Source organism: Panthera tigris, chromosome X (genome assembly GCF_018350195.1).
Source record: "Panthera tigris isolate Pti1 chromosome X, P.tigris_Pti1_mat1.1, whole genome shotgun sequence".
Classification (NCBI taxonomy): domain Eukaryota; kingdom Metazoa; phylum Chordata; class Mammalia; order Carnivora; family Felidae; genus Panthera; species Panthera tigris.
Genome location: NC_056677.1, coordinates 36,193,156 through 36,206,764, shown reverse-complemented (window position 1 = coordinate 36,206,764; position 13,609 = coordinate 36,193,156). Strand labels below are relative to the sequence as shown.

The 13,609-nt window shown below is 37.6% G+C and overlaps 1 protein-coding gene across 8 annotated transcripts in view; it reads left to right on the top strand.

Annotated features, from left to right (window-relative positions):
- The window catches only part of CASK (calcium/calmodulin dependent serine protein kinase), a 354,627-nt gene that overhangs the window by 307,681 nt on the left and 33,337 nt on the right, over nucleotides 1–13,609 (top strand). For 4 of the 8 annotated variants that reach the window (XM_042973928.1, XM_007084350.2, XM_042973924.1 and 1 more), the window contains exons 15-18: nucleotides 1,520–1,598; nucleotides 8,394–8,479; nucleotides 9,839–9,907; nucleotides 12,638–12,706. In XM_042973928.1, the coding sequence (XP_042829862.1) occupies nucleotides 1,520–1,598; nucleotides 8,394–8,479; nucleotides 9,839–9,907; nucleotides 12,638–12,706 (303 nt within the window). The remainder of the gene's footprint in view (nucleotides 1–1,519; nucleotides 1,599–8,393; nucleotides 8,480–9,838; nucleotides 9,908–12,637; nucleotides 12,707–13,609) is intronic. The other 4 variants (XM_007084353.2, XM_007084352.2, XM_042973927.1 and 1 more) reach the window with 1 other exon arrangement.

Sequence of the window (13,609 nt, the reverse complement as noted above, 5' to 3'; positions counted from 1 at the left end):
AATAAGCCATACAGAGAAAGACATATACCATATGGTTTCACTCTTATGTGGATCCTGAGAAACTTAACAGAAACCCATGGGGGAGGGGAAGGAAAAAAAAAAAAAAAAGAGGTTAGAGTGGGAGAGAGCCAAAGCATAAGAGACTGTTAAAAACTGAGAACAAACTGAGGGTTGATGGGGGGTGGGAGGGAGGGGAGGGTGGCTGATAGGTATTGAGGAGGGCACCTTTTGGGATGAGCACTGGGTGTTGTATGGAAACCAATTTGACAATAAATTTCATATATTGAAAAAAAAATTGAATTTGTAGTTAAAAACCATTCCTCGAAGAAAACTCCAAGATGACATTACTGGTAAAATCTACCAAACATATGATAAAGAAGTAATACCAATTCTACACAAATTTTCCCCAAAATATTGAAAAGGAAGGGATTCTCCCCAAATCATCATCATCATCATTATCATCATCATCATCATCATCATCGTTATAATTAGGTGGCTACCATTTTTATCCTGATACCAAAACCAGATAAAGACATTACAAGAAAAGAAAACTACAGACTGGTATCCCTCATGAATATAGACGCAAAAATTCTAAACAAATTCATACCTTAACAAAAGAAGAATACATCATGACCAACTGGAGACTAACCTAGGGATACAGCTCACTTCTAATAGCCAAAAGCTAGGGAAAAAATTCTGTCCATGAATGGATAAACAAAATGATATATCCATACAATGGAATATTCAGCAAAGACAAAGAATGAACTATTGATACATACAACAATATGACTGAATCTCACATTGTGAATTTTTGAAAAGCAACAAAAAAGAGTGCATACAGTATGAGGGACCATAGAGTAGGGATAAGGAGTACAAGGATGGGAGTAGATTATCAGTGGGCACAAGGAAACCTTTATGGGTGATGGTTATACATATGTATAGATATATCTAGATATATCTATATGTGTATATATATAGATATATGGGCACAAGGAAACTTTTACGGGTGAGGTATATATATATATATATATATATATATATACACACACACACATATACATATACATATATATACACACACACTCCTCAGCATAGTAATGAGTGTGTATGTGTGTGTGTATATATATATGTGTGTATATATATATATATATATATATCCCACAACCATTACTATATATATACTCAGTATAGTAATGGTTTCACATATGTATACATATGTCAAACCTCTCAAATTGTACACCTTGTGTGTCCAATTATACATTGCTTTTATTGAAAAGCTTTTAAAAATGACTAGCAACATGGAAAATAATTATAAGTAGAAAACTAAAATCACAAAATAAAATATATGTATTACTATTATTATAGCAATCAAAATACCAAAAACAACATTTTTGTTGGTGGTTTTTTCCTTCATTTTCCAAATTTTCTTGAATGTTTTCCTAACTTTTATAAATAAAATTATCTACAGTGAAACCACATAAAAAGGAATGGTAATTCTATTTTACTTAACTTTTTACAGGGAATCACTTTAAAAATGAATGAGCTAAATCATTGTATTGTTGCAAGAATTATGCATGGGGGCATGATTCACAGGCAAGGTAAGTTCTGTATGTGATTCTTTCCCTCCCTAACCTTTTTTCCTGCAGCCTAGTGGAGAAAGTATTTTTTTTTTGTGATCCATATAAAAGATCTGTTTAATCTGTGGTCCCCATAAATGATCTATTTAAGTTATCTGTCTTTGGTTTTTATCACCATTGGCCTCCATTTGTTCATATTCATCTCTGCATACTCCAGCCTGTGGATAAGGCAGGGAGGGCATATTATAGTTCTGTTGCTGGAATATCTCTGAATCACTGTTTGGATCCTGACTTAGGAAAGACCCTGGGGGATAAAGCAAAGTATCATACCTGGCCCCAGGATACATGGAAGGCATCTATTCTGGGACATACATACATACATACATACATTCATTCATTCATTCATTCGTATTTGTTTGTATATATAGAATGGCAATTCAAGAATTGCTCTCTTAAATTTACTCGGGAATGAGATACACCATTTCTAAATTAGGAAATTAGAATTTGATAAATAATAATATAAAACTTCAATGGTAAAATAAGAGATATCAGATCTAGATTAAGTTTTTAATACTTGCTCCAGTAATTGCAGTCATTCTGGGAAAGGAATTCACTGAGGCCTGCAGTAAAGGTGTTTTTGAGAAAAGGGAAGGCAAGATTTGGACATGCAGCTTTAGCCTCCTTTCTGAAAGGGCTGAGTTATATGTGCTAGTATTTAGAGGCTGATCCAAAAATTATTCTCCTTTGCAAAAAATTAGGCTTCCTTTCTTTGAGATCAGGTTCTTTTTGTCCTTAGCACCTCTTTGCTTTTTCCTTAACCCCCCCCCCCCCCCGAGAGCAAGAAGTAACACTGTAAGCATTTCAGTGCCTTTCCATCCTCTTTAGAAACGACCACTGTGTACACAGATGATGCCTGGCACTACTGCTGGCTTCCCGGGAATCATTATAGGCTACGTGAGTAGACACTGCTCACACAGGAGAATTGGTTTTAGACTCCAGGATGAATTTTCTGTTTATTATTTGTAATAATTTGCTACAAATTCAGTAAAGTCACAACATTACTGTTTCTGTAATCTCTTTTCCTTGTATTACTGTGTGACTGGGACCTACCATCTCTGATAGAAGTGGTGGACAGCAGGGGTGCGTGGGTGGCTCGGTCGGTTGAGCGTCTGACTTCGGCTCAGGTCATGACCTCACAGTCCGTGAGTTCGAGCCCCACGTTGGGCTCTGTGCTGACAGCTGACAGCCTGGAGCCTGCTTTGGATTCTGTCTGTCCCTCTCTCTCTGCCCCTCCCCTGCTCACACCCTGTCTCTCTCTGTCTTTCAGTAATAAATAAACATTAAAGAAATGTTTAAAAAAGAAGTGATGTACAGCAGAGTGCCTGGGTGGCTCAGTTGGTTAAGTGTCCGACTCTTGATTTCGGCTCAAGTCATGATCTCACAGTTCAGGGGATCGAGCCCCATATCCGGCTCTGTGCTGACAGCATAGGACTTGCTTGGGATTCTCGCTCTCCCTCTCTCTCTGCCCCTCATCCCCCCCACCAAATAAATAAACAAAACTTAAAAAAAAAAAAAAAAAGAAGTGGGGGGGCCCTTGGTGGCTCAGTCAGTGAAGTGTCCAACTTCGGCTCAGGTCATGATTTCACAGTTCATGGGTCCGAGCTCATGTTGGGCTCTGTGCTGACAGCTCGGAGCCTGGAGCCTGCTTCAGATTCTGTGTCTCCCTCTCTCTCGGCCCCTCCCATGTTCATGCTCTGTATCTGTCTCTCAAAAGTAAATAAATGTTAAAAAAATATTTTAATTCAAAAAAAAGTGGTGTAGTGGACATCCTGGTCCTATTCTTGTTTTTGAAAGGTAGCTTTCCAATGTTTCCCATGAAGAATAACATTTACTGTAGATTTTAGTAGATGCCTTCTATTAGGGCTGAGGAAGTTCTCTTATATTCTTAGTTGCTGAACCATTTCATTATGATTGGGTTTGAATTTTATCAAATGCGCTTCATCTGCTGAGATGATCATTTGTTTTTTTTTCTTTTATCTATTAACGTAGTAAATGACTTTTAAAGATTTTCTTATGATAAAGCCCTTTTGCACTTCTCAGATAAACCCAACTTAGTCATTGTATGTTATTTTTTTTTTTGTATGTGCTGCTGGATCCCGTAATGTTTTGTTTATGATTTTTGTATTTGCAATTATGAGTGAGACTGGGCTGTAATTAGTTTTCCTTTCTCATCTTTCTCTGTATGGTTTTAATTTCAAAGTTACATTACTTCATAAAATGACTTGGAGAGCCTTCTCCCTTGATGATTTCTCTGAAAGACTTTGTATAATATTGGAATGATTTGTACCTTTAAAGTTTGGTAGAACTTACCTATAAAACTATCAAGGCCTGGCGTTTGGTTTTGGACTTGGGTTTCTTTAGGAAAGATTTCTTTTTTTCTTTTTTTTTTTTTTTAACAACTGCTTCAGTTTCTTTAATGGTTATTCGGGCATTCGGGCTTTCTGTATCTTGAGTGAGTTTGGTAAATTAACATTTTCCTTAAAAAAAAGTTTTAAAAATTATTTCACTAAGCTTCTTATTCCCTGCCATCTCTGTAATTATGTCCCCTTGTTTAGTACTAAAATTGTTTATTTGTGCCTTGTCTTTTTTCCCTTAATTAACTTTGCCAGGGTTTTGTTCAAAAACCCACTTGGGGTTCTGTTAATTCTCTCTGTTGTATGTTTATTTCCTATTTCATTGTTTTATGACCTGATTTCTATTTCTCTCCTTCATTCTACTTCTTATTGGTTGTATCTAACTTTCATAATTAGATGCTTAGTTCATTTATCCCAGTCTTTATTTCTAATATATGCATTTGAGTGTAAACTCTACCCTTAAGTACTCATTTATCTGTATTCCACCAGTTTCGATATGAAGAATTTTTATTGTAATTCAGTTTTAAGTACTCTTAAATTCCTATTATGGTATCTTTCATTGACCCACAGTTATTTAGGAGTGTTTTTTTACATACTACATCTAAGATTTTCTATGTATCTTTTTATAATTTACTTCTAACTTAATTGCACCATGGTCAGAGAGTGTGGTCTGTATGACACCATTTCTTTGAGGTTTCTTGAGACTTACGTTATGGCATAGGACTTTAATCAGTTTTGTAAAGGTCCATGTACTTAAGAAGGTTTGTTCTTTAACTGTTGCATGGAAAGTTCTCTATATGATGATTGGCTTGGGGCTATTAATTGTTTTCTTCACATCTTCTATTTCTTGACAGTTTTTTGTCTACCTGACCTATCAGTAATTGCTGACATATCTCACTATCACAGTAGTGTTTTTCAATTCCTACCCGTAGAGCTCTCAATTTTGGCTTTATTTAAAGCTGTCTTCTTAGGTGCATGGAAATATGTGGTAACCATTCCTATTCTTAATACTTTCTATTTAAAACCTATTTATTAAGGGGCACCTACGTGGCTCAGTTGGTCGAACGTCTGACTCTTGATTTTGGCTCAGGTCACGATCTCACCATCATGAGATCCAGCCCCACATCAGGTTCCCCACTGAGTGTGGAGCCTGCTTGTGATACTCTCTTTCCCGCTCTCTCTCTGCCCACCCCCACTCTCACTCTCTCTTTCCAAATAAGTTAACATTAAAACTGCTAAAACCTATTTATCTAATAGTAATACACTTATTCCAGTTTTATTTTAGTATTTGCTAGCACGTCTTCTTCCATGCTTTTATTTCCAACCATTCTCTGCTTGTATGCATCAGTGTGTCTCTTGCAAACATTTTTTAAGCTAAGTTGTTCATTTTTTAATGTACTTTGATGATCACCATCTTTTAATGGGCATTAGTCCATTGATATTTATTGTGACTTCTGTCATCTTGCTTTTTTATTTATATTTATTCCATTTTGTAATTGGTTTTCTGTTCATTTTTTGTTCCCTTTTTTCCCCCTGGTAGTTTAGAATTTCAGCATTCTATTTCTATTTTTTAGGTGGTTACCTTGAAATTTTATCATACATATTTAACATTAAATATACTGAAGTGAAACAGTATCTTAATCCCATTCCCAAAGAATACAAAGACATTCGAACACTAAATTTGATTGTATTCCTGATTTACATATTATTCTTGCCCAGTATTTTAGTTCTGTCCTGTTTTAAATTCACAAATTTGTAATTACTATTAATATATGACCATTTTTGTTTGGATTTACATAAATGTTTATAATTTTATTTACTCACCATTCCTTCTATTTTTTTTAAATTTTATTTCCAGTATACTTAACATGCAGTGTTATATTAGTTTCAGGTGTAAATTCACCATTCCTTCTTAAATCTCAGACCATCTTTGGGGAACATTTCCCTTCTTCCTAAAGCACATCCTTAAAAGTTCCTTTAGTGCCAGTCTCCTGTTGATAAACTCTCTCAGGTGGTATTTATCTGTAAATATTTTATTTCAGCCCCAATAATGAAAATTACTTTTGTTGAGAACACAATTTTAGGTTGATGGTTACCATTCTGTTGTATTTTGGCATCCATTGTTTGACATCGGAAAGTCTGATGTCACTAGAATTGTCCTTGCTTTCTCTGGTTATTTTAAGGTCTTTGTCTTTAGATGTTCTATAGTTTCACTACCATCCAGCATGGATTTCTTTTATTTATCCTGTTTGGGATACATTATTCTTCCTGGATCTGTATAATCATGTTTTCGCCAGATAGGAAAGTTTGCAACCATTATTTCTTCAAATATTGCCTCTTCCCCACTGTCCATATTCCTTCTGAACTCCACTGGACATGCGCTAGACATTCCCTCCATATCTCTTTCTTTTCCTATTTTCTTTATTTATTTCCTATTTTCTGTATCTCCTTATTTCTCTGACTTGCATTTTAGGTAATTTATTTGGTTTTTTCTTCCAGTTCACTGAAACTCTCTTCAGCCATATCTGAATTCCTGTTCAACTCATCGATTCATTGGTTTATATCACCAGTTATATTTTTCTTTTCTAGAAGTACTAGTCATTTGTACTTAGTTTTATTAATGTGTAGCCATTTTACATTCTGTATCTGATCATTCCTGTATCTGTTCTCCTTGTGATTTAAATCTGTTTTTTCTGGGGGAACCTGGGTGGCTCAGTCGGATAAATGTCCAACTCTTGATTTCAGCTCAGGTCATGATCTCACAGTTCGTGGGTTTGAGCCCCACATCAGGCTCTGTGCTAACAGTGTGGAGCTGCTTGGAATTCTGTCTCCTCTCTCTGCCCCTCCCCCTCTTACTCTTTATATCCTTCTCAAAAATAAATTTTAAAAAATGTAAATAAATCTGTTTTTTCTGTTTCTGATGACTCACGTAGTAGTTTGCCTTATTGTGTGTTTGGTGGTCTTTGATTGTGAGCTCATTGTTCCAATTAGTGGAAGTCCTGTGGGCCTAAGCTGGGAACACTTTCCTCCAGAGAGAGTTTGTTCCCTCTTCTACTAGTTACCATGGAGCACCACAGATCTGAGTCTTGCCTCCCTACAGATTCCTAGGCTCAGCTTCTCTAACTTGCTGTTGGCCCAAGGCTCAGAATCCAGCTAGCAGGCATTGCTACTATGTCATTCACCCTTTCCACTATTTCATTCCACCCTTAGTTTGCTACCACTCTGGATCCAGCTCACAGGTTTCTATGTGGAGCTGATGGTAGATATGGAAGTAGGAAGTGCTCTTAGGCATTTATACTCCTGTTGTGAGACCAGTAACACTTGAAGAGGTGTACCCTAGGTGAGAGATCATTGTGAGAAATTCTTCGAGTGGCTAATCAGCCATATTGGAAACAAAAGTCTCCAAATTTTTATTATGTTAATTTTCAAACATGAGTGGAAAGAATAGTGCAGTGAGTTCAAGTAGAGAAAAGTAGAAAGTATAGTGCAGTGATCACCCATGTACCCATAACCCACTAGAATTACTGGTAATTCATGGCCACGCTGGTTTCATCCATACTTGCCCTACTGTCCACTCCCCTGGATTATTTTGAAGCAAATTACAGGCATCTTATTTTCTTTATGGACATTTTAGTATGTACCTGTAAAAGACACTGTGAGCTTTTCGTAATAGGTCAGCATGTTAACGTGTGCACAATTTATAAACAAGGAAGTAAAATTTTACATAACTCTGTAAGCATTGGTTCTTGGTCACTTTTTCCAATTTAAGTATTACAGGACCCTGAAATGCCTACCAAATTATTATAAAAGGATTGTGTTTTGTCTACCATAAGCTTAGCGTTGTACAGGTATTATCACAATTCTTTGTATGGTATTTGGTAGATAATAATGGTAAAAATTAATAACGGACACTTAAATGGTACTTACTGTGTGCCAAGAACATTTCTAATCCTTCTGTGCATATTAAGCTAATTTAATCCTCAAAACAATCATATGAAATAGGTACTATTTTCATCTCCATTTTGTAAATGTGAAAACCGAGACATGGAAAGTTTTGGTAACCCTCCTAAGGTCTTAACTCTAGTAAGTGATGTGGCTGAGATTTGCACCCAGACACGCTAGATCTAGAAACTGTCATTTTAAACGACTATACACAGTGCCTCTCTCAGAAATCAGCAGATTTCCACAGCCATCTTTCAAAAGTGTGTCTTCTATAAGTAAATGTATCTGTTTTGGTGAGTTCACTACGTGACACTTGGGTGAGCCAAAGCTGTACCTGTTTCTGAAATATTGGCCTTCAGTGTTTAGCTTAATTTTTTTTAATTACTTACATTGCTGCCTTTGGATTTTGTTGTTAAAATATGTATATATATTAATTTCACGTTTCGTGTCCTTTCTTTAGGTACACTTCATGTCGGTGATGAAATTCGAGAGATTAATGGCATCAGTGTGGCTAATCAAACAGTGGAACAGCTGCAAAAAATGCTTGTGAGTAAATGAAAGTTTCTTTGTCTTTTTCCAAGATTGACTTTCAGTTTGTTAGCTTGTTTTTTAACGCACAGATAAGGGGTATTCTTTTGTAATCAGAGTATTTTTGATACTATCGTTTGTGTGGACTTGAATTTCTACAACATTTATAAGAATTGACGACGGAGCGGGGGCGGGGGGTGCCTGGGTGGCTCAGTCGATTGAGTGTCTGACTCTTGATCTCAGCTCAGGTCTTGATCCACGCTGGGCGTGGAGCCTACTTTAAAAAAAATTGGGGGTGGAGGGGTAGACAACTGAGAAAATGTTTGCATGTCTCAGAGTTTGGAAACATCTTGCCCATCTAGCAGTGTGGGCTTCAATGCTCTCGTTTCATCCTTGATCTCCTGTTTCTTACTGAGCAGACCTGTAAAGATAACCTTTCCAGTCCCCTGGCGTGAAGGGTATCATCCTTCGGTCATTATACACACAGCTAGAGTATTATTTTTTGAAGCGTGTTCTCCCATGTGCATCTTCCAAGCAGGTGTGCATCAATGTGCATACACATTTCCCACAGTGAATTTTTTAGGACTGACAAGCAACTTGTGCGTATCTGTGAACTGGTTTTTCACTGACCCCAATCCTGCTGACATTAGCAATGTCAGAAACCTTGTTCCTGTTTAGCTGAGTCATAGCCAGCTGTATTAGATTTCTCCACGGCACAGAAGGAAGGAAAGACATAGTAGACCAAGCTATTTTTTACCGTACATATCCAAAATCTGTGTTCACAATTGGCTTTGCATTAAAAAAGCAGGATGACAGTCCCTGGCCTATGTTCATTGTCCTGCTGAGTGGAGGCAGATGTTCTGGGACCATCTTCCTACCACAATTGTAGCAGCCTCCCATGTTATGAATATCCATTAGAAGCACCCTGACTCACCACAGTAAAAACAATAAGGCCAAAATTATGAAAGAAGCGGCAAACTTAATGGAGCACCATCATAATGTAGAAGACCAAATATCATTTTTATGTAATTACTTATTCTCTTGACTGGCTCGATTCATGTTCACTTTTGAAAGGCACTTAAAGGTTTTCATCTTTGTGCCTATAAAAAGGTAACCACCCGAGGTCTGTTTCCACCACTCCTGCATGAACAAGGCAGCCAGCCTTGACTTTGCAGGGATGTCTCCCAAGAACAATTTCTATTCCTGTGAGCAGCCCCTACCTTATAACTCGATTTCGATTTCATGTTAGGCCCATGCGTGCTCAGCTGGCTTGCATTAATTACCCCACACACAACACACACAAGTCGAGTGGTTTCTCACTTGTCTTTATGTGCAACATTTGTTTGTTAAGAGAGCTCTCCTTTATTCTTCCTCCAGCGGGAAATGCGGGGGAGTATCACCTTCAAGATCGTGCCAAGTTACCGCACTCAGTCATCGTCCTGTGAGGTAATGGCTCTGGCGCAACCCCACCCCCCACACACACACCCCTGTCTCCTCTGGGTTCTTAACTAACTGTCTGCTGATGGCTGAATGTTTTGGCTTTCTGGGAAATTGTTTCTGCCTGTGCTGTTGATCACTGCACACCAATTTTACAACAAAGATAACGGAACAGAGTAGGTTCCATTCACCTACTCAGCCCTGCTTCCACGGGGAACTCCTCAGCACTTGAACTTTCTGCAGGCTGGAACCGGAGCAAAATAGAGAGGAGCTATAAATAATGACATGAGGCTTAATAAGAACAAATGGAGTCTCTGAGGAAAAAAAAAAAACAACAAAAAAGATAATTGCGATAATATTTCCAGGAAGTACATTCACTTCCCTTATTAAGAAATCACACAGATAGTTCTTCTTTCCAAGAATCTAAGAAGTGATCTATTTCTGTTAAGATCAAGGTGCTCAAATAATTGCGACAAGTCCCTAGATAGGTGTTAAGTCCGTGACGAATTGGTAACTGGCTTTATTAGAGGGAGTATAGGCTTTTGCAACCTTCTGTGCAATCGCTTAAACATGGAACATTGTGTGATTCACAAGGAAGTTTTTTAGAGTAATACAGCCCCCAAGTTTCTTTCTTACGGTAGGTGTACCGTATAGAAACTGTAGCTTTTCCAAGCTATGTTATTCAGTTTTCTGTTGCTTATTAAATGAGATTCCAAAAGCTATCCTTTTCGTATTTGGAAACACAAACTGGCATGAAAGGGATCATCCTTCAGGCATTACACACACAGAGCATTATTTTCCGAAGCATGTTCTTCCGTGTGCATCTTCCAAGCGTGTATGCATCCATGTGCGTACACATTTCCCACAGTGAATTTTGTAGGACTCACAAGTAACTTACTGGAACTCCTCTAGAAAATTGAATTTGACCTCAGGAAAAGCTGAGGGAGGAATTATAAGGCTTCTTCCAGGCTCTTAGCAATGCTGTAAATTTCACAAGCAAACTCAGAGGCTTCATGTTTTTTCTCTAAACCTATTGAAGATATGTCTAAGAATTTGTAGTTTTGCCCAGTATATTTTTAGTGAACCATGACAATCGGGGTTTCTGTTACATCAGGTTTTGAGCTCCTCTTGGTGGCTTTTTATGGAACTTCAATTAATACTATACCTCAAAAGAAAATGCAGAACTTCTTCTGCTCCAGGATTCATGGTTTCGCAATTGGTTACCTAGAACACAAACCTTGCTGGGAAGGAGAGAATGTCACACACATTTTTTATGTGCAGCGTTTTAATATCCTAAAATCGCAGGTGGTCTTCATACCATTTCTCATCATTGAAGAAATTTAGTAAATATGATTGATTTTTTTCTTGTCTTTTTAGTTAACTAACCAGAGGATGTTGTTAGTTATTAATATAACATAAGTTTCTCTTGTGGTTTTTAAGTGGTGGAACTGGTTTTAGGATGGGACTAGTATTATTACATGTGTAAATTCTACGCTTGAGTAAGAAGAGCCCCCCCCCCCCCTTATCTCCTTTACCTCCAAATAGTAGAAAAAATGATATTACCCTCCTAGCCTTAACCCCAACCTGTTTGACCCTCCTGTTCTCTGGCAGAACTCAAACCTATGGTTGGACTCTTCCCAGCTAGGGCAGTACTTCCCAAAGAAGGGCTCTCTGGCCACCCACATCGTTGTACCGTCCTTGGCAAAAGAGGACACTGCTGTCCTCACCCTGGCCCCAGTGACTTAAGTCTCTGGGAGTGGACCTAGAAATCAATCTGCTCATGAAGATTTGAGAATACTCATCTAAGGGAGCCCATTATTTAAAGAGCTAACAAGTTCCAGAAGTTTTCTTTAGATCTTCCAGAAAAAAACAAATGCCTTTTGAGCAGACACGTCCATCTCAAAGGTTTCAAAGAACTCTACTAAACCAAAAATGTCAAAATACATATTTCCTTCCTCTCCTCATTATCATTAAAGCTGATTTGGAAAATAAGGGAATGGAGCCCAGAAAGGATTGTGAGTGTGCCACACAGTATAGAGAGTGTGACTGAGGACTGCCGATCTAGGGAGAGTGGCTGTGCCTCCGGAGACCTTTGCCAGAAGTATAATATTTTTAGAGGCTCAAGGTTATTGTTTTAATCAATCTGCTAAAATGATCTAAAGAATAAAGGTTTCTTCTCTGGTGTATGTCTATCTTTTACCCTTATTAGTAATTTCTGTCCTAGAAGGACTCCAAGGTGATTATGACATGAGAAGTCTTTTGGTTTATTTTTTTTAGATTTGTTTCACTTCAAATGAGTCATTCAGTAAATTTTGACACCGAGGTACCTAAAAACTATTACATGCTTTTCAAGCCTAATTTTCAACAAAAATTAGGCAGTTGGGATCTTCAGCACAATAAGTTTCTAGTGATATTTGTCATTTCACAGTACCTGATAGGATTTTAATACCAATTCACTCTTCCGGGTCTCACTTTAAAGTAAGCCAAGGTTGCATAGAATGTTGGAGACAGGAAAGAAATTCTTAATAAAGGACGTGGCCATCACTTACAATATGTGAATCTTCAGACTGCAAAAATTTTGTCAGACTTCCGTGAAACCATGCACGTAAGTCAGCATAGCACCTTTGCAGCTAAAACCTCAGAGGAAACGGTTGTCAGACTGTGGTTGTAACTGTTGATGTGAATATCTCTGTTTCTGTGCTGGTGTTCTGTGTTAATGAACCTTGTGTCTTATTTCAGAGAGATTCCCCCTCCACTTCCAGACAGTCCCCAGCTAATGGTCATAGCAGCACTAACAATTCTGTTTCGGTAAGAACTCTAGCTCCACACAGCAAAGTGTGACAATTTTGTTGGTGCCACCTGCCTTGAGTGTTCTAGCTACATGTGTTCAGTGGAAATATTGTCTTCTGCCGATATACAAGGCTACTACAGCTACAATGCAGTTTACCCCCGGAAAGCCTTTTCCACATTTTCTTCTCGTGAAAAAAAAAATCCCTTTCACTAGTTAAATTTGAAGAACTGGAGCTCAAGACTGCCTTGGTCATTCTCAAAATATTTCTGTGTCACCCCACTAGCATTTATGACTTTGCTCGGACTTGCGCAAAGGATATAAGTGGCAATTTGTTGAAATTTCTAAATGTTTTTTTTTTTTTTAATTGGAGAAAGATGAAGAAACGTGAGGATTTTGCAGAGTAGGCATGTGGGTATTCTCGGGCTTTGTAGTTGTCTATTCTGAGTGATATCAGCAACATGTTTTAGTTTCCGCTATCTACGTTATGAATTGGTGTGCCCTCTGTTATTGTGGTACGTGCACATATTTTTGTGAATTATAAGCCTTGCCTGGATATGAAAAGCAAAAGGAACTGGCTTCAAACTGCACTTAAGCCACGCTGTTATCACATCTTTAACACAAACTACTTGATCTTTTGACTTGAACTTAGAATTTTACCATTTTTTCAGAACGATTCATTTTGCAATATGAATTGTTTTTCACTTACTTAAACGGAAGCACTTAAGGTGCAAGTATGTGGTATTTCGGGGTAACAAAATCTTTACGTTGCTGATATTGCTGTTGAAATTTGTCGAGAGTTTTACAAATGCAGCAGTATCGCTTCTTTCCTCTTAATGTGCCCTTTAAAAACACATCAACTGTTTTTAATCAGATAAAATTTTAAACGATTCAGAGATCCTCTTAATGGAATGATGTCAGTA